This window comes from Cylas formicarius, unplaced genomic scaffold (assembly GCF_029955315.1).
Source record: "Cylas formicarius isolate icCylForm1 unplaced genomic scaffold, icCylForm1.1 PGA_scaffold_6__28_contigs__length_40554024, whole genome shotgun sequence".
Taxonomy (NCBI): Eukaryota; Metazoa; Arthropoda; class Insecta; order Coleoptera; family Brentidae; genus Cylas; species Cylas formicarius.
Window position 1 is genome coordinate 22,055,235 of NW_026844347.1, and position 18,478 is coordinate 22,073,712.

General features: G+C 32.4%; 1 protein-coding gene across 2 annotated transcripts in view; it reads right to left on the bottom strand.

Annotated features, from left to right (window-relative positions):
• The window catches only part of LOC132702933 (RNA-binding protein Musashi homolog Rbp6), an 838,217-nt gene that overhangs the window by 163,541 nt on the left and 656,198 nt on the right, over window positions 1-18,478 (bottom strand). For both annotated transcript variants that reach the window (XM_060671809.1, XM_060671808.1), the window contains one exon: window positions 12,434-12,482. In XM_060671809.1, the coding sequence (XP_060527792.1) occupies window positions 12,434-12,482 (49 nt within the window). The remainder of the gene's footprint in view (window positions 1-12,433; window positions 12,483-18,478) is intronic.

Here is an 18,478-nt window from a genome sequence, read left to right on the forward strand (position 1 = left end):
TACTTGGGGCTAAGTTTCTTTCTTATAGCAGTGCTTAGTGGTCGGGGTTGATATATAAAAAATATGCATATAGAGGGCGAACAAAAATTAATATAAAAAATTTAAATAAAATCTTTAAAATACATATCTTTGAAAAAGTTTACCAAGCGACTATTGCTTTTTTAAATTTTTCCAAAGCAACTCGAATTGACAAACGTCAAAACTCCAGCGGAAGGTAATATTTCTTAAAAGCACCAAATGTCCGAAGTGGCTCGCAGCTGTAGGAAACACAAGTGACATGACACTTTCCGCACGTTAGATCGGTGTATAATTGTATATTTTACAGAATGGAGTAGATATTTTTTGATAATTCAATAGTATTTCGCATTAAAAAAATGGGTGACTTTAGCAATCGTCATTCCTTTTGACATTTGACAAAGTTGCAGTTGTCCTAATAAAATATGTCGCCCAGAGCAAGTCCACCACGTTAGTGGCGTAGTGCATTCTACACAAGCATGATAAATGGTGAGAATTTAATGCGAAGCATAATAAAGCCATCCGACTACTACCGGTTTTGTTGTGCAAAGATTCAATAATTCATTTCTCTAAATCACTTAGAAGCACGGCAAATATAAAATTTAAGTGCCCCCGAGAAATTTAAAAATATGTCCGGAATGTCCCGGAACTGAAACTCTCCGGCCTGGTGAATTTTTTAATACGAAAGCGCCCAATAAATTTCCGACCGCTCGCCGTTTCAAGGTTCGAACCCTTTTTCGGTTTTCTCACAGCGAAGACAGAACGAATACATCCAGGTGTACGTATTACGTGGAAGTAACGATAAATTTCCTCCTCCGTCTTTTGTTTTTGGCCATTTTTTTCCGTTCCAGTTCCCTCTATGACGATGAAAAGCAATGGGGTGTTATAACTAGAATAAAACTTTTAAAAGTTGCCGGGTGGTAAATAAGTCCAGCTCGAAATGTTGATCTAACAAAGTGTTCTAGTTCCGAATTTAATCTTTTCCTTGATATCTCGAAAGGGAGTTCCATCGTATGTAGGCTCTTTAACCACGACGTCATTATATTAAATTATGCGTTATTGTGTGACAGATAGATAGATAAATAGATAGAAATTTCTTTTCATTCTTCAAAAATGTGTTTGTGTTTTGGGTATACAGTATATGGATGTCTACCAAGGGGATATTGGAAAGCAAAAGAGATACAAAGATGATTAATTTAGAAACAAGTTGCAAAATTTAAAGGTAAATAAGGCGCTGAAAACTAAAAAATTTCCATCACTTCCGACGTAAGACGTTTATTATTTTCGATTTCGCCGAAACGAAAAGGAAGTTATTGAATTTTTTTTAGATTTCTGAACTGCACATTATTAACCTTTAAATTTTGCAATTTTTTTCTAATTTAACCATCTTTGGTTTCCAATATCCTCTTATCTTGACAACACCTGAACAATCTACAAAATGGCCATTACAATGTTTAACTATTCCTGTTAAACATTGTCATAGCACTGGTAAAGAGCTGAATGTTCTACAATGTTCGTAACATATAACGGAAGGACAAGCCAGCTTTTAAAAACTGTAAAAATGGATTTAATTATACCAAAAAGGCATCAACTGGGCTTTACATAAATATAAAAAATTTACAAATCATAAATTAAATTTTAAAGAAACTTAAATTTTATCACAAGATAAAAGAGACACTATACATAAAAAAAAGAATTAACTTCAGAAAATAACCAAACAAGTGTAAATAGCCCATTACAAAACACTTTGAATAAAATAAGTATTAACATGAAAATCAAACCAACTTTCTTATAATTACAATTTGAGGTTAAAAATAAACCAACAATCAAATCTTTTGACAAAATTTTTGTAAATAGTAAAGTCAAAAAAATTTTTTTAAATTAATGTACCTAATAGGTACGACTTCAATAATCCAAAATAAATCTGGATTGAAAATGTAATACAAAATTTAGCAAATATTACAGTTTAATCATTATATTACAGGTATTTTAATTAAACATTAAAACATCAAAAAATCTTACTTTTTTGATAAAAAAGAATTAATTTCCTGCAAATACCAAAAAAAAAGAATAATACAAAACCCTGGAAAAAAACTTAAATTAATGATATTTGTGTATTGCAGAATTTCAACACAGCGATTCGACTGAATTAATCAACATATGATAATCTTGTGGATTATTATCCCATGAGCGTCCCTTGAATTTAAGAAAATTTTTCTTCTTGCAGTTTGTGAGCCTGCATTATCTTGCCCTATAGTCAAGAATAGTTCCATAAATGTTGAAAAAAAAAACGCTAACTATCCAAATCAAGTAAAAAGACGAGGGACGGAGAGAATTAAACTTAAATTAAACAGAAGTCACTTTATTAGAGCCAGACGTGCCCATCTCGGCGGACACTTAAGATGACATACGTATAGAACATTTTCCAGCCACAAAATATAGTATGAAAATCATGCTACTAGATGACCTCGTAACTAACTAGCCAAAATATGCTAATTCATCTATCAATCCGACAAATATGGGCATTAAGGTTGTTGGTGAAATGGTACAAAACACGTTAATTAAGATTAAAACGAACCTAACGTTGACAAGTTTTACATTATTGATTTATGCTGTGAAGGTCGAAATGTTACTTTCAAACTTTTTACTGTAGAAAAGCTCTCCCATCATCAAACCCTATTCCCTATTCAATAGTAACGGTGAACCAAAAATATGTGAAAACTGATAACGAAAAAATATGGTTCAAACAACTCTTAAGGCAAACAAACATTTAATTTCAATACATTGTACTGACGTTTAAAAGTTTCCAACCAAACAGCAACGCCCACGAAATTCGAAAGAAAGGTGGATTTCCGGAGATCTGGAACGGGTAAAGCGCTTTCAGACCCTCGGGGGATATTTAATGGTTTGCCCCGTTTGGGCCCGAGCTTTGTTCATTTATGTGCGCGCCACATCCGATGCAATTACTCTAAAGCAGAATACATCAACTCCATCGGATGCCGATCGACTCGTTGCTTGCTTCCAAGCCGGTTAATTCTCTAAATGCGAGCCGTTCGATTGAGAAGTTGATTTGGTCTATTGCTTGGGGTAAATCGTACTTTCCCAGGCACGCCAAAAAAGGGACGCTCAAAATCTGAAAAGCACTATTTACTTATCAAGATGTCAAGATATTTCTTATATAAAATCTTTCTATTCAATGTTTTGTGATGTCGTATTAATTTACCGCCCAGCAACTTCGGTATTTATTTATTAACAGGGCGTTTACATTAAGAATAGTGAAAACAAATTATTATAAAAAATGTAATATCAAATAAATCATGATTAAGGTCATAATTAATTTTCTCATGAAGATAGTCTTCCATTCATATTCTATTTTGTTTTTTTTATTTGGTGGAGATTCACCACTGTAATTATTTATTCACTCATGGCCCTAAACTTTAAGGACAAAAAAAATATATATATTGATGTCATTTAACTAACCAAAACTAACCTTTTTCAATAGATCAAACTTCGATTATGTGTTAGCTATGGTATTATGTTCACCGTGTGCCAAATAAATCTATCCATCATACGTTTTGGAAAGCCATAGGAGATGCGAAAAAGCTTCGTAGAAAAGTTTCTTGGACTCTCCTGTTATTTTAAATGTAACATCCTATATATTTCAACCTTTTTGGAATACTTGGTTAAAATAAAGGTCACTTTCTTAATAAATTCCTATCCGAATTTTGCATAGTTTAGGTTATGTGTTTTTTTGATATTTTGATTGCCCCTTATAGAATTGTGTTGTGACGCTACTGATCCAGGTACTGCAACGAAAATTTAACCACACACTACTCAATCAGTTTGACAGATGCCCCTCAGCTTATACAGGGTGTTCCAAATAGGTGGTGCCGTTTTGGAGAATTCAATTAACAGAATCTCAAGATTTATTGAAGATGCCAGGTGAGATTTTGGCGAAACGTCTGCAGGATTCCAGTCGGATGCAGGATTCTAGTCGGAGCAAGCGAACGGATATATATATATATATATATATATATATATATATATATATATATATATATATATATATATATATATATATATATATATAATAATAGAAATTTCTTAAGAAAGTGACCTTTATTTTTACCAAAGATTCAAAAAATGATGAAATGTAGAGGGTATTCCATTTAAAATAACGAAGTTCTCGGGGGGGGGGGAACTCTTTTGGGACACCCTGTATCAAGAAAATTTTAAATTTTAAATCTTCAGGAGAGTCCAAGAAACTTTTGTACAAAACTTTTTTTGTATCTCCTATGGGTTTCCAGATCGTTTATTTGGCACACGCAGTATGTTCCAAAGGACCTTCTAAGCACTTACACTAATTCTATCTTGATATATCTTACTTTCATAGGATGTTACTTATATATAAATGATGAAAAATATGCTCATTAAGGAATTCGTGATATTACTTATTTATATTAGTACATAGTCGCAACAAAAAATAGTTCTTTGGATGCCTAGACTGTTAGATGAAAAAACATAGATTTCATGGTGTCAACTATTTGGTAGAGTGGTTTCCGAATTACCGTTATGGTTCACGGCTTGGTTAGTCACTACAAATGTGACGCCTTTGGTTTCTACCAAAAATCATTTTATTATCTACAGTCTTGCGTCGCCAATGCCTATACTTATATTGGACTTATATAAAATCGCATCAAATTTACTTCTAGGATAATAAAATGAAACAACGGAATGAGAAAGACGGGAGGAAATGCTATCGTAAATTACGCAGGACTTGGACAGGTTTTAGTTCTTATCTCTCGATTCCGGGCAAAATGCATTCCGATAATTGAAAACTCTCAACTAATAACGAAGTTCCATTTTAATATTTATTATGCCGGTTCGACTGATATCGATTGTTATGTTTGTTGTTTGCGAACTTGCTGCGATTTTATAGTTACAGCTCGCTGAATAAAGATTTTTAAAGAGATGCCAGTTTTCACATTTTGTCTAGTCGTTCAATTAATTTTTCGACCCATAAACGGAAAGGTTGGAATAGTGAAAGATATTTCTCTTAGGGATAAAAATAAAGCCAGAATGGTAGCATTAGAGCAGTTCCGATAAAATTCCGTTTTAAAAGGTTTTGTACGTTTCATTTGCTTTTGTGCCTTTGCTTTTGAGACCTAGAGTGAATTACATAGTTTTCTTTCTATTTCTTGCTTTTTCTTTCCAGTTAATTAATACTAATAGTTCTCAAGTTTGGTCTTTCCATCTCTATGTTGGCCCACCTTCTTATTTTTTTCCCGACGGATTACTCTATAGTAGCAATTTCGGCAATCTTTCCTACTCCAAGTTCCACGTGTCCAAACCATCTTATCCTTTACACTTTAACAAAACTTTTGGAACAAAATTGAACAGTCACAGACCATTACTGAATTTTAGAATGCTGATTATATAATGATAATTCAAAATACTCTTCTGAGACACGAAAAGGAACCATAAAATTACCAAAAAAATGTAGACTTCAACTCGTTTTTTACGTTTTTTCGTAAAAATTATGGATGAATGTATCGCGTGCTTAATTAAAATACAGGTAGAAGGATTATTCAAGTTTTGAGAAACTAACTACTTCGTTTCAAGGTTGAAAATGACTAATTTTTAAATATTATGCCTGACTATTTGCAAACCTTTATGCTAATACGTAGTAAGTAGTAAGTAACATGAACAATGGCGATTAAAATATCTTATATGATAAAATTTGGGCAAGTACGATATTCACACTCCGGAATTCAAATTCAAAAATGAATAATTTATTAAAATGGAAATAGGAATTCAGTTTTAGATAAAGGTATAAAAATTATTATTTGTAAAATGTGTCTCCGCTAGGAGAACGGTAATTTTGAATATTAATTTGTTTATGGATTTTGGTTGAACTTTGAAACATTCGTACTTCAATGGCGTCAATGCCTAATTTTCATAAAGGTAATAAAGTCTTTCTTTTTGTTTTTCTAGCTTTCCTGAAAAAATACCCTGTCTCAATTGTGATGTAAAACACTCGATCAACTGTTAAAACCAAGGATGTGTTCTTTTCAGTTTATGAAGTGCTCTCCATACTCCCCTCTAGTCTGAAATGATGAGCACTTGTGTTTCGTTGGTATTCTGCTTCTTTCAGGTTTTGAAAATAGAATCTTTTGGAAAAACAAATACACAAGCCCACAGTCTGTCAGTGTGAACTATACCGTTAAAACCGAGTAACTAAAATAAAATAACAAGCCATTCCATAATAAGGTATTTTGTATTACTGCTTTTTGATAAAGTAATATTTTAAAAATACTAGAGCTACTAAAAATTTAAGTTTTGCGTATGAGTGACAAAAATTTAAAATGCAGCTTAAAAATACATAATCCAAAACCAACGATATTTCATCTTCGTGAATAAATCTTGAAAAAAGGAAAAAAAAACGGTTCAGTAATACCACCACCGCAAACCACTGCGGTGTTTTGTGCACACGCCAGAAAAAACAATTTTCATATTTTTCTAATTAAGGAAAGCTATTAAAATATGCCATTATTGATCATGGGTCGGTGAGCCGACACTCATAAAAGCAGTTTTCACTAACAAACTGTGCGGTTACGTCAGCCTTCTCGTACTCCCGGCCCCATCAACGACTCGATATCTGCTGATTAAAAACAGCCGAGCCAAAAAAAGCGAGTCGCTGTCAACAACACGTCAGTGAGAAATGCTGAAACAGCCCACCCTTTGATGGCAACAACGGCGGACGTATTATGCATATAAATTTGGAATTGGTTAACAAACTAAGCCTTTCAAATTATAATTAAACAGTCATAGCTAAATTAAAAAAAAACTAATTAGAAGTATGCATATAGAAACACCAATGGTAAATGTTACTACGGGTTATAGATTTATTGTATAAGAACCTTCTTAATATAAATGTTTGCGTTAGGGAACTAAACAATGGATAGCTAAATATTTTGGTTGGTAGGTTGACACCAAAAAAAATGTTAATATCAAGTGCTATAGAATTTAAAATAGAACTTTAATAATGTATTTCACCAGTTAAAGGCAATTTTATGCATCACATATTAGGATAAATAATGGTAAGGGATCAATACCAAAACACCATTAGTGTTTTAAATATCTACCTGCGACAAGGTTTAATGAAACTGATATTTTAAAGCGACAACTAGCACACGCCTGATTAGTGTATAATTGACCGTAGAAAAGGGAGTAGAACAGTTTAGAAAAAGTTTAAAAAAATTAATATTACCATTTGCAGAACTGGATCCAGAATTCAATGTCTTACAGAAAAAAGAAGCCAGTGAATTCGTATACTTCATGTATAATTTGAAACATGTAATTATAATTTAGAACGTTTGTAAAATGTCGTAGGATGTGAACACTCTGTATACAACGGCACAATTAAATATTTTTAAATGGATAAACCCTTGGCAGGTATCGGGTGTCATTAGGAAAATTTATAACAAAGCCGGTTCTGTACGATGAATATGGCAACCCACGCCGAAGGTGCAATATTCGTGCTCGTTAAAATTCGACCTCCGTTCATTAAAATCACGTAACGACATGTCGACGGTAAGAGGTTCGTTAAATCGGAGTATTGGTCCAAAAATAACGGCGATTCGATTTAGAATAAAAAAAATTAAAAATATTTAAATAAACGGCAATTAGTTAGAACTAAAAAAAATTGTTCCAGAAAATAATGTGGCCAACCATTTTAACCACTTCAAAATTCTTTTCGCATTAAGATATTCAGATTGAATTTTAGAATTCAAATGCCACAAAATTTAAAAATATCGTTTCACTTTACGAATATTGTGTTCTAATACTGGTGTTTATTAGTGAAAACTGTTCTCGCAGCACATTATTCCAGTCATAAAATACAAGTACAAAATATATATTATTGAACAACAATAATAACGAAAAAAATAAATCCTGCAAAAGTATTGGCACTAATATGAAATTTTTGATTTATTTTTATGTCCTTTTTACAATTTCAAGTTTTTTTAAAAGCTTCTTGATAATTTCACTTTTTGTTTTATAGTTGGTCCCATATGCAGCAAAACCGCTAAACGCAGTTTGACTTGAGCGGCAAGGGAACAAAATAATCATTTTGCATGTTCTGAAAATGGTCACACAAATTCATTTTTGGAGTAAATTGGATGATCAAGATTTATCTCGTCAGGTAACTCTTCAGATTTTAAAAAATTGTTTTAATAAAAGGCAATAGAAATTAGCCAAGAAATATATACAGGCTGCTCCGAGTTATCAATTTCTGGGCTGTTACATCGCACATTTGACCTTCGGATTGAGTTATGCAGTCGCTAATGACGGGTAACAGATCAAAACGAAAGTTACTTTTCTAAGGGGTTTCCGAGTAAAACAATAAGCACATCGTTAAAAGTAAAAATTAAGCTAGCTATTACCACATCCCATCATACTTCTAACCACCAGATTTAATATACAAGTGTATTCTCTAGCAAGGTTTCGAAAATTTACTCTCATTTTCTTTAACTGGGAAACTTTTTGGCACTTTCGTTGCATTTTTTAATTTTAACAATATATATTTTTATGTTGGTGCTCTGAGTCAGAAACCAAAATTACATTCGGCTAATAAAAATAGACCTGAGGTTTATGTATGTGTTTAGCTTCCATTTCAATTTTAATTAATTATGACTAATAACTTGGAAATGTGACTCTGATTAATTTTATAAAAGAAATTTACCTAGGCCACAAAAATAATGAAGAAATCAATATAACTACCAAGTTCCCAGCCCAAATACGTATATAAAGGGACGGATATGATTTCATTCTCTACATTAATACTCATTATCAACACCTTAAAGTTTATGTACAAACCAGTCCTTATGTCACATATGCAGTCCTAGTTTTTGAATAAGGAAAGATCTTAGAATCTACGTTTGCTTTATTGTTCTAAACAAATTGTTAGTTTAAACAATTAGGTTGAATTAATATATTAATACGAGTTAATTATAAACAAATGGCAAAAGAAACAGTAACTAAGGAATTTCTATATATCATCTGCATGATCAAATAGCCCAGAAATAGGCACAGTCTTTAGATTAAGAATATAAGATAAAAAACGCGTACTGCGCTTGAAGGCTTACGGTATGCGTCTATATTCCGACAAACTTTAGGATTTAATAAATTAAAGTTGCAACGAAATTGGCTCCGAAATTGCCTCGCGATTCCTTTGACGCTGCCACAATAAACAACACTTTATCCATTTTAATATAATTAAAATCATCTTAACGAAAATAACTTTGTTCTTCCTTGCTTAAACGCTCCATTTCATCCGGGGGCTTAAGCGTATGCGCGGCGTCTTTGACTTATACCACACGAAAATGTAATAAACGTGGTAAATTAGGCTCATGTAGATTACTAAGTTTTAAAGTAATAAATACCGAAAACTTGGGCGGGAGAGTTTCGAACGTATAAGACTTCGGTCTACTCGGCCCCGCTTTATATCATTCCGGTCGACCTGGCCGTAGAAGAGATTTAATGCCCGAATTTTCAAACGATCTTCTCGATATTGCACGTTGAACCAGCAGCGTGCGCTCGCTAAACTTTTCTTTTGGTTTATACGAAAACTTTCCGTATACTTGGGAAATGCGTGCAATATGCACTCTTATTGTGCGGGTTCAAAGTTCACAAATCGAAAAAACTCAAACTACTAAAGACAAAACATCTATGTTAAATTACGTCAGTATAAAAGTTCTAACGACAGTGAAATTATTCATACAAAAATTTTATGATAATAAAATGGATAGACTGAAAGATTCTTAGGACTAGTGATTTGTTCCATATATATTCTATTTTTAACGTTTTTGAAGAAACGGTTTATCTTTTCCAAAGATCAATATTGTTTGATATTTGAAAAATGAAGTTAAAGATATTTCTAATTTTAATCTAGTATTTAAAATAGATATTTTAAAATGTTCCGCATTTATTGCCCGCTTTTTGAATTTTATCCTCCCCTTAGGGAGGGATTACAATCGTTCAAAAATCAAAAAGAAAGAAGATTGATACGGCATTTTATGTTAGCAAATAAGAAATTTTCTATAGTATTTACATTTTTCTTCAAGACTTTGTTTGGTGCTGTATTTAACTAAAAACATTTTCTCATTGCATTTATTTAAAATAAGTTCAGTAATTTTCATAAAAAAAATTGTTTCAAAGATCAGAAGTAGCAGTTGTCAATTGTGGCATCCGGAGCCAAAACCAAACGAGCTTTTGTTAAAGAAAAAATGACACGTTTGAAGAAGTAATGATTGAAAATTGTCGTTACTGTTTCAAATAAACTTAATGTGGAAAAAGCTACATATTAAAGTCAAAATAAGTTTTATATGATGTGATCTCGTAAAAACCAACAAATCCTACACCAAAACCCAACATCAATCCCTAAGCTGAAAGTAATATTGAGATATATTGATATTCTCCTAGTGAAAAAAATATACAAAAGCCAGCCGAATGCTTGAATTACGAAGAGAAACATAGCCGTTGGTAAAAATAAAATCCAATAGGCGAAATCGTTTCCATTTCCATATAAAATATTTAACGGCCATCTTTAAGGATACGGGAACGGATAAGGGCTCGACTAAAGCGTCGTAGAAGTTAGAAATTTTTACGCGATTCAATTCGACAATTCCGGACCTTTCGGAGATATATGACCGGATTATGGATGCGTGGCGGCAGCTACTTTTTTATTTTTTATGGTCCGCTTCCTCTGCGTAAGTCTTATCGCTAAAGAAAAATCGAACGGACCTTTTTTGGTGGCCCCGGGAGATTTTTTTAAATGTAAAGAATGAATGGATCGAGTCGGGATTAGCCTTTTCCTCTTGCTTTCCTCTTTGTTCAGCACCGAAGTGTTTAGTTACGTCATTTATGTTCGCAGGTGGGTGTGACAATTCAGCTGATTTAGAGGGAGACCCGAATGGTCTCAAAATATAGAAATCGTAAATTTTGTATACCGGATGTTTTAAATTCGACCACTTCTGTAGCTCGCTCTGATAATATTCCCTTGGAAAACTGGTCTTATATTTAAGTAGTTAAGAGGAAATCTATTAAAATTCCTTAAAAGATTTAGTATTTCCGGCACTCTCATCAATTCAAGTTTCAGTAGTTGAAGAGTATTAGGAAATTGTGGAGATTAGGCACGTGGCGCAGGATTTAATAGTACGGAAGACTTAACATGTCGAGAATGACGTATAAGCATTTTTAAGAATCAATTTTTCAAACTCTTTAAATTTTTTTTGTATTTTGTGCTTAGATCTGTTAGATGTTGTAAAGCTTATCAATCCGATAAATAAATATATTTATTACCACATTCGTTTTAGTATAATATATATATATATATATATATATATATATATATATATATATATATATATATATATATATATATATATATATATATATATATATATATATATATATATATATATATATATTCTCACGTATTGATTCACGGATGGAAAAATGTGATGACACTATATTCCGGGATATCATCCGTTCGCTCGTTGAACTCCGACTGGAATCCTGCATCCGACTGGAATCCTGCAGACGTTTCGCCAAAATCTCACTTGGCATCTTCAATGCTCGCGCTCCGAAAACAGTGTTCGAAGTGTTTTCGGAGCGCGAGCATTGAAGATGCCAAGTGAGATTTTGGCGAAACGTCTGCAGGATTCCAGTCGGATGCAGGATTTGCAGGATTCCAGTCGCAGTTCAACGAGCGAACGGATGATATCCCGGAATATAGTGTCATCATATATATATATATATATATATATATATATATATATATATATATATATATATATATATATATATATATATATATATATATATATATATATATATATATATATATATATATATATATATATATATATATATATATATATATATAAATTTTGGCTTTTATTAAAACCAACAGCATAAAAATGTTTGAAGACATGGAAAACAGTAGATGAGAAAAACGTATATCCCCATTCAACTTACTCGCCATATTTGCAGTACCGTTACACTACATTATGATTTTGCAAGAACCAAAACGAGAGAAAAAGGCTGTATTACATTGAAACACATTTCTCATGACGTAAACAGAACAAAACTGTATTACACACAACTGGCCGGCATTATAGTTTATGTTCCTCCGGCAAGTTTACTTCATTAAAACTTCCAAGTACGCCCGTATTTAAGTTGAAGCAAAGTTTCCGGAATTACTGTAATGTATACGCGATTAAGTACAAGAACTGCTTCATTAAAACTGTTTTTGTTATGGATTTCCTTCATTACCTTCGCCCTGTATAAGACGCGTCGACGTCGGGCGAAAATTATTTAAACGCCCCCAAAACTATTTAATTAAACGGAAACTTACCTCTATGTCTATTCGTTTGTTTGTCGAACATGAGCATCGCGTCTTCGATCTGAAACGGAAAAACAGCATTAAGAGCGGCAGAAAAGTGACGTTTTTTGGACAAGATTGCACAGGATTTTTCGAAAAATTTTAAACAAAAACGTGTTTTTCGCATAATACACAGAATTCACATGGTTTACAAATCTACAAAAGTTGTAAAAAGAGATTCATTTTCCCAGAAAACAACAGCAGCAAAAAGAAAACTGAATTGTTGAGAATTCGGTTCTTAAACGATTAACATTTTTATTATGTAAAATAGTAAAGTAACATGATTGATTACTGACACTATTTTTATGAATTTAACTCCTCTTTTTAGAAAACCATGTAGCAACATCAACTTAAATACTTTTTTAAAAGCATACTACACATTATAAAAAGTATGGTACAACCAATGTACTTAAAGTCACACATCAAACAAATTATTCAAGTGTTTCGAATGTTCTAACGCGTTAATGTTTGTTTATGGTTAAAGTTTGCGAAATCTTAATAAGTAGATAGATGCATTTTAAGGAATCAGTGAGGGAAAGCAGTAAGAAACTAAAATAAGGAACAATGTTGATTCCAATACGTCCAAGTACTTTTCAAGATTTAATGTTACTTTTAGTTTCTCGTTAATTAGCAATAAAATTTAATTATAGATTAGATATTTGGCAAAAAACGAACTAGAAATCTTCCAGCGTTTAACTTATATGTAGTTTCAAAAAAATTCAATGCATTTTAACCATTTTATTGAAACGAATAAAAATTTTTCAAATATCCAAAAATTCATTCCAAAAATCAGCAACCAATAAATCGATTTTACCATAAAAGAATGATTTTTTTGCACTAGTACAGCATATTAAGGTATTGCGGTGCACGGTGCGGCTTCAAATTTGGAGTCCAGAATCTATATGCCCAAAATTTCGGTTAGAAGCAATGTTCGTAAGAACAAATGTTAATCTTTGCTGTACATGTTTGAGATAGATTACTAGATAGGGGACAACATAGTCATTAGTAATGAGTCAAATTTAGTTATTATATTAGAATAGAAGGAACATTTAATTTTCCGTCACAAGATTTTCGACCTTTTTTGTCTGCCACTGATTTTCGCACAGAAAGTTTTTTTTAGGAATATTTTCGCTGCTATTATGTCTTCTAATCTGTTATTTTTCCCGCTTTTTTATGCTTTTATTATTGACACGACCTGGCAGTTTCGTAAGGAAACGGAGTTATATCGAATATTTTAGGATGCTAATAATAGTTAATGGAGATAATACGAAGATCTGCACCAAATTTACAGGTTTCCGAGACATATTTAAACAAGAAAATGTAGGAAGCTCTTCGGTAATTCTATGAGGTGTTGTGTACCCATTGTGTGTGCGCAGCTCGTTACTCGATAAATCGCGGATCCTACATTTATACTCGCAAAGATTCGCACTCGCAACAACCTACCAAATTGGAACATTGCTTACGTGCCAGTCAAGAGGCGACACTCGCGTTAGACTCGTTATTTAATTGTTTGTCATCGTAATTCGCTTCCCTTTTATGAGCATTGCTGGCGTGAACACATTTTCTCTTCTATACCAACTCGCCAAATCGCGGTCTACAACATCGTTTACTGGCGAGAATTAATTATTCTTGTCTTGTCTTGTTATGGTCATAGTAAATCGACTTATTCAGGAAAGATGATGATCGCGCCACGAAGTAATGAGAGCTTATCTATAATAATAGATAAATAAAAAAATAAAATAAATCAAGCAAAAATATTTTTCATCATTGTTACTGCTTAAGCTAAGTAAGGTTCAAAAAAATAAATTCATAGAAAAATCAGTAATCCTTTTATGTAAAATTGGTATTAAGAATATTTAGTGCGAATTTGAGGGTGAGGGCTTAAAATCACTGATCACTAATCCTCCCTCTCGCACTTTTTAAATTTCACTCTCTTTATAAAGCAAAAAGGAAGAAGATTTAAAACTGCCTTTTCTTTAAACCTCCGCCAGAGTTTTTAAAAAAAAATAGACAAGTGAGAAATCTAAAACAAAAACATTAATTAATGATAATCGACCAGGTCGCTCCAATATCCCTTTTTCATTCTACGTATAATTTTCATGACAATATTAGCACTGTGAGGTCTGTAAATTTCAGAAATTGAAATATATTCTATATAAAAAGAAAAAGTAAAGTTTTATTCTTAAATAACATAATTCTCAATCATTGATGAAATACTTGCACGTGAACCATGTCATGCCATAAGATTGTAGATTTGATTTTATCCTAATACTATTAATAAATTATCAAAAGGAAAACATTTTCATTTTTAAATTCTTCAAAAAATTTCACGTATTCCCATCACGTTTTAGATGTTGCGTTTTATTTAGATTGTGTTAGAACTTAGTGGGATTGTCTATTTCGATATTTAAGGCCGTCTGATTTACCATTAAAAATTAAACCCCCATAATTTTTTCCGTCCAAGATATCCGCTACCCCTCTCTATGTTCGTTTGTTTTTAATACTTTGCTCCTAGCATAATGAGTTTTAAAGAATGTAATATCGATTCTGATCGAATTCTGGCATGAACTTGTCCGTAACTGCCAGCACAAAATTCATCTTGAAATAGTCTTGAAAAAATTTCCATTGTTGTTCTATAGCAAAAGATATTCTCGACTTCCCCTGTAAAATTGACATGCATAATCAAATCCCAATTAAAAAGTTCCATGGAAGAGCGGAAAAAATAAAACCTAATTTTAAATAAAACGCGAAATTGTCCGCGTGGCATTATACAGCGGAAATTCCTTTTATTATTCCGCCAATTCCAATTTCTGTTACATTCAATCCCGAAAACAATATTCCGGCGTCCGTTGCCAATAGTCTGAAATCAAATCTATCCGTTTTAATTTATTTCCGAGCCAATTCATAAACCGGCCGAAAACCAATTTGAATCCATCTGCTTTTCGCGAAATGCCTCCTGACGTTCGTTCCGATTAAAAAATTGCCGGTTGTGTACCAAGAGTATCAAATGACACCATTCTAACAATGGGAACGGATAAAAAACAAATTGAATGTCAACGGAACGTTATTTTGAGTAGAGTCTGACTGTTTTGGAATGGAAACCTGGACATGCTTTAGTTCTTCTGACAATAAAATACCATTAGTGAAACCTTTGTCTCTCTATAAATTATTTGCGGTAAGATATCGGTATGCATATAATTCACCAAATTATTATTCTGATGGTTCTTCAGTCCAATAAAGTTTGGAACGGAAGCCCTTTTGACCAAGAAGTCGGTGCTGAATGCTTATTCTCCTTGAAGCAACTAAAAACTTTAACGACTGATGCTTTGACGAGGTCACTATCAGTTCTGACGAAACGTGGGTTATACAGTGACCTTCTAATGGGTAAATGTACTTAGCAATATCATGTACACAGTGCTGTCCGGGAGCTTGGTGCTCTCAAAATCTCAAATATGTCTTTTTGAAATGTTTACTGATGTCACTAAAATGAAAGGCCCCTTGTCAATAATTTTGCCTTTTCAAAATAAATATAACAGATATAATAACAATTTATACGTTATGATTTTATAATAGGTTAAATTATTATTGGTCCCTAAAGGAACTAAAGAACCGGATCATAAATTTGTCTAAGCTTTTCCTGAGTATTAAATCACATATATTTTTTCAATCTAGCAGGGAACACAAATTAGGAAGATAGCTGTCAGAATCGAGAAAACATTGCCTTCACTGGAACACCGAGCAAAAATACTAACCGTTAAAAGAGGATTTTTTTTGCGTTAGTCCCGAAGAAAAAAAATGAACGTTTCATTAATTTAAGTAGATTTTAATTATGGCGAAAAACAATTTTCTTTTTATGGCAAAGCTTACGAAAAGGCGACAAGCTCTCGACGGTAAAACTCTTTCGGGTTCAAAGTAATTGGGCCGTTCCCTTTTATTTATTTGTGTAGGGGTTCCTTAAAAAACGTTGTGCGGAGGAGGCTCGTTTCGGGAGAGCTTATCATTATTTTTTTGTCGTAGAATCAATTTTATTTCCTTCTGCTAAATGCCTCACTTTGGTATAGAAAATTAGGAACCGAAAATAACAAAATTAAAAAGCCGCAAACCTTTTTACTATTGCTCGCTTTATAATTTTATGTGTGTGATATGTGAAAAACTAAAACATTTTAATTATTAAATAATGAAACTATTGTAATGTATGATGAAGGTGGAAAACCAGGAATTTGAACATCCATTCTCTATGTATTTGAATAACATTTAAATGGATTTACTTCAGGACGGTTAAACAGGTGCAACAAAACTATGCCAAACTATAGGATAGGTGTAGTGCGTCCACCTGTGGAAGATGCTCTCCCTCTCTTAACAATGCTATATGTGACGAATAGCAGCAACATAAAGTCACCAGCAAGGGTGTATCAACCAAGCACCATGTGAATAAGGTATTACTCTGTACTCTATAGTAATATGTTATAAATCTAATGTGAGTTATTTCCCATTGTATTTAAGATTTACAGAATTTTTATGGAGGATAGCATTTGTTTACTTCATTAAAAATAAGGAGTCTCACTTACATTGGAAACCTTCTTGTGTAATTCATTAGTTGCTCAATAAGAAAACTCAACATTTGAGTTCAATTTTTGAGTCACTAAAAGGTAAAAATCTTTGACAAATATGAAAACAAAGTATCAATTGTAGCCTTTCTCTTTAATTCCAATAATCGCGAGCGACAATAGCTGCATAACTTGGTGGTGTTTGGGTTTCCATATACAATAAATTTTTTTATAAATTATAATTAAATTCATTAGAAAAAAGTAGAGTGCCTTATAGTAAAGTAACCTTTAGCATTTCATGGAGACTAGTTTCTGGATATATTTTATAAAATTTATTTTAATCATGTTTAAAAAAGTGTATTTAACAAAGATATCCCAAGAGAGATATACAAAATCACCTCAAAGTCTATTATTTAAAATGGAAAATGATATTCTCAATTCTTTCAAAAGAATAAAGAAAGCTTAAAAGTTTAAAATATAATCGCTATTAAATTTCTTTTTCTACATCGTATTGTACAATACCCAATTGCAGACAGATCACGCGGCGTGTTACTATATAACATCAATTTCATTAAACATTTTTTGGGTCCTTTAGTTACCTTTACTTCAGTTGACAGAAACTGGATATTTTCGGTAGATATTCAAATTTTTGGATAAAGAATTCAAAAAAGCTCTGAGATAAAATCTAGTTTTAGTTAGTTAAAACATTCCTGTTGACACCTTTTAGAAAGCAGTTCACTAGTTCGGTCTCGCTGAAGGCTCCAGCAGTAGCCGGCCATCATGTCCATCAACTATCCCATCCCGTTCTTGATAACGATCTTCCTTAAGACCGCCAATATGAGGTTTTAATTTTTCTGTACTCATCCTAGAACATTTATGTATCAAGTACCAATTTTTGTTAACCAGGGCTCATTTTCAGCTCTGTTATATCAATGGCGCAAAAAGCAAGGATATTTTGAATAGCTATTTTGTTGTCCGAGAAGGAAGTTTGCCATTTTGAAATTTTTTTAAAACTAAAAATTATCTAGAATCATGCACTATTTTTTTTTCATTTTATTAATCTGTGTAGTGTATATTACTTATATATATATATATATATATATATATATATATATATATATATATATATATATATATATATATATATATATATATATATATATATATATATATATATATATATATATATATATACATATATATATTCTCACGTATTGATTCACGGATGGAAAAATGTGATGACACTATACTCCGGGATATCATCCGTTCGCTCGTTGAACTCCGACTGGAATCCTGCATCCGACTGGAATCCTGCAAATCCTGCATCCGACTGGAATCCTGCAGACGTTTCGCCAAAATCTCACTTGGCATCTTCAATGCTCGCGCTCCGAAAACACTTCGAACACATATATATATATATATACATGACACTATATTCCGGGATATCATCCGTCATCCGTTCGCTTGTTGT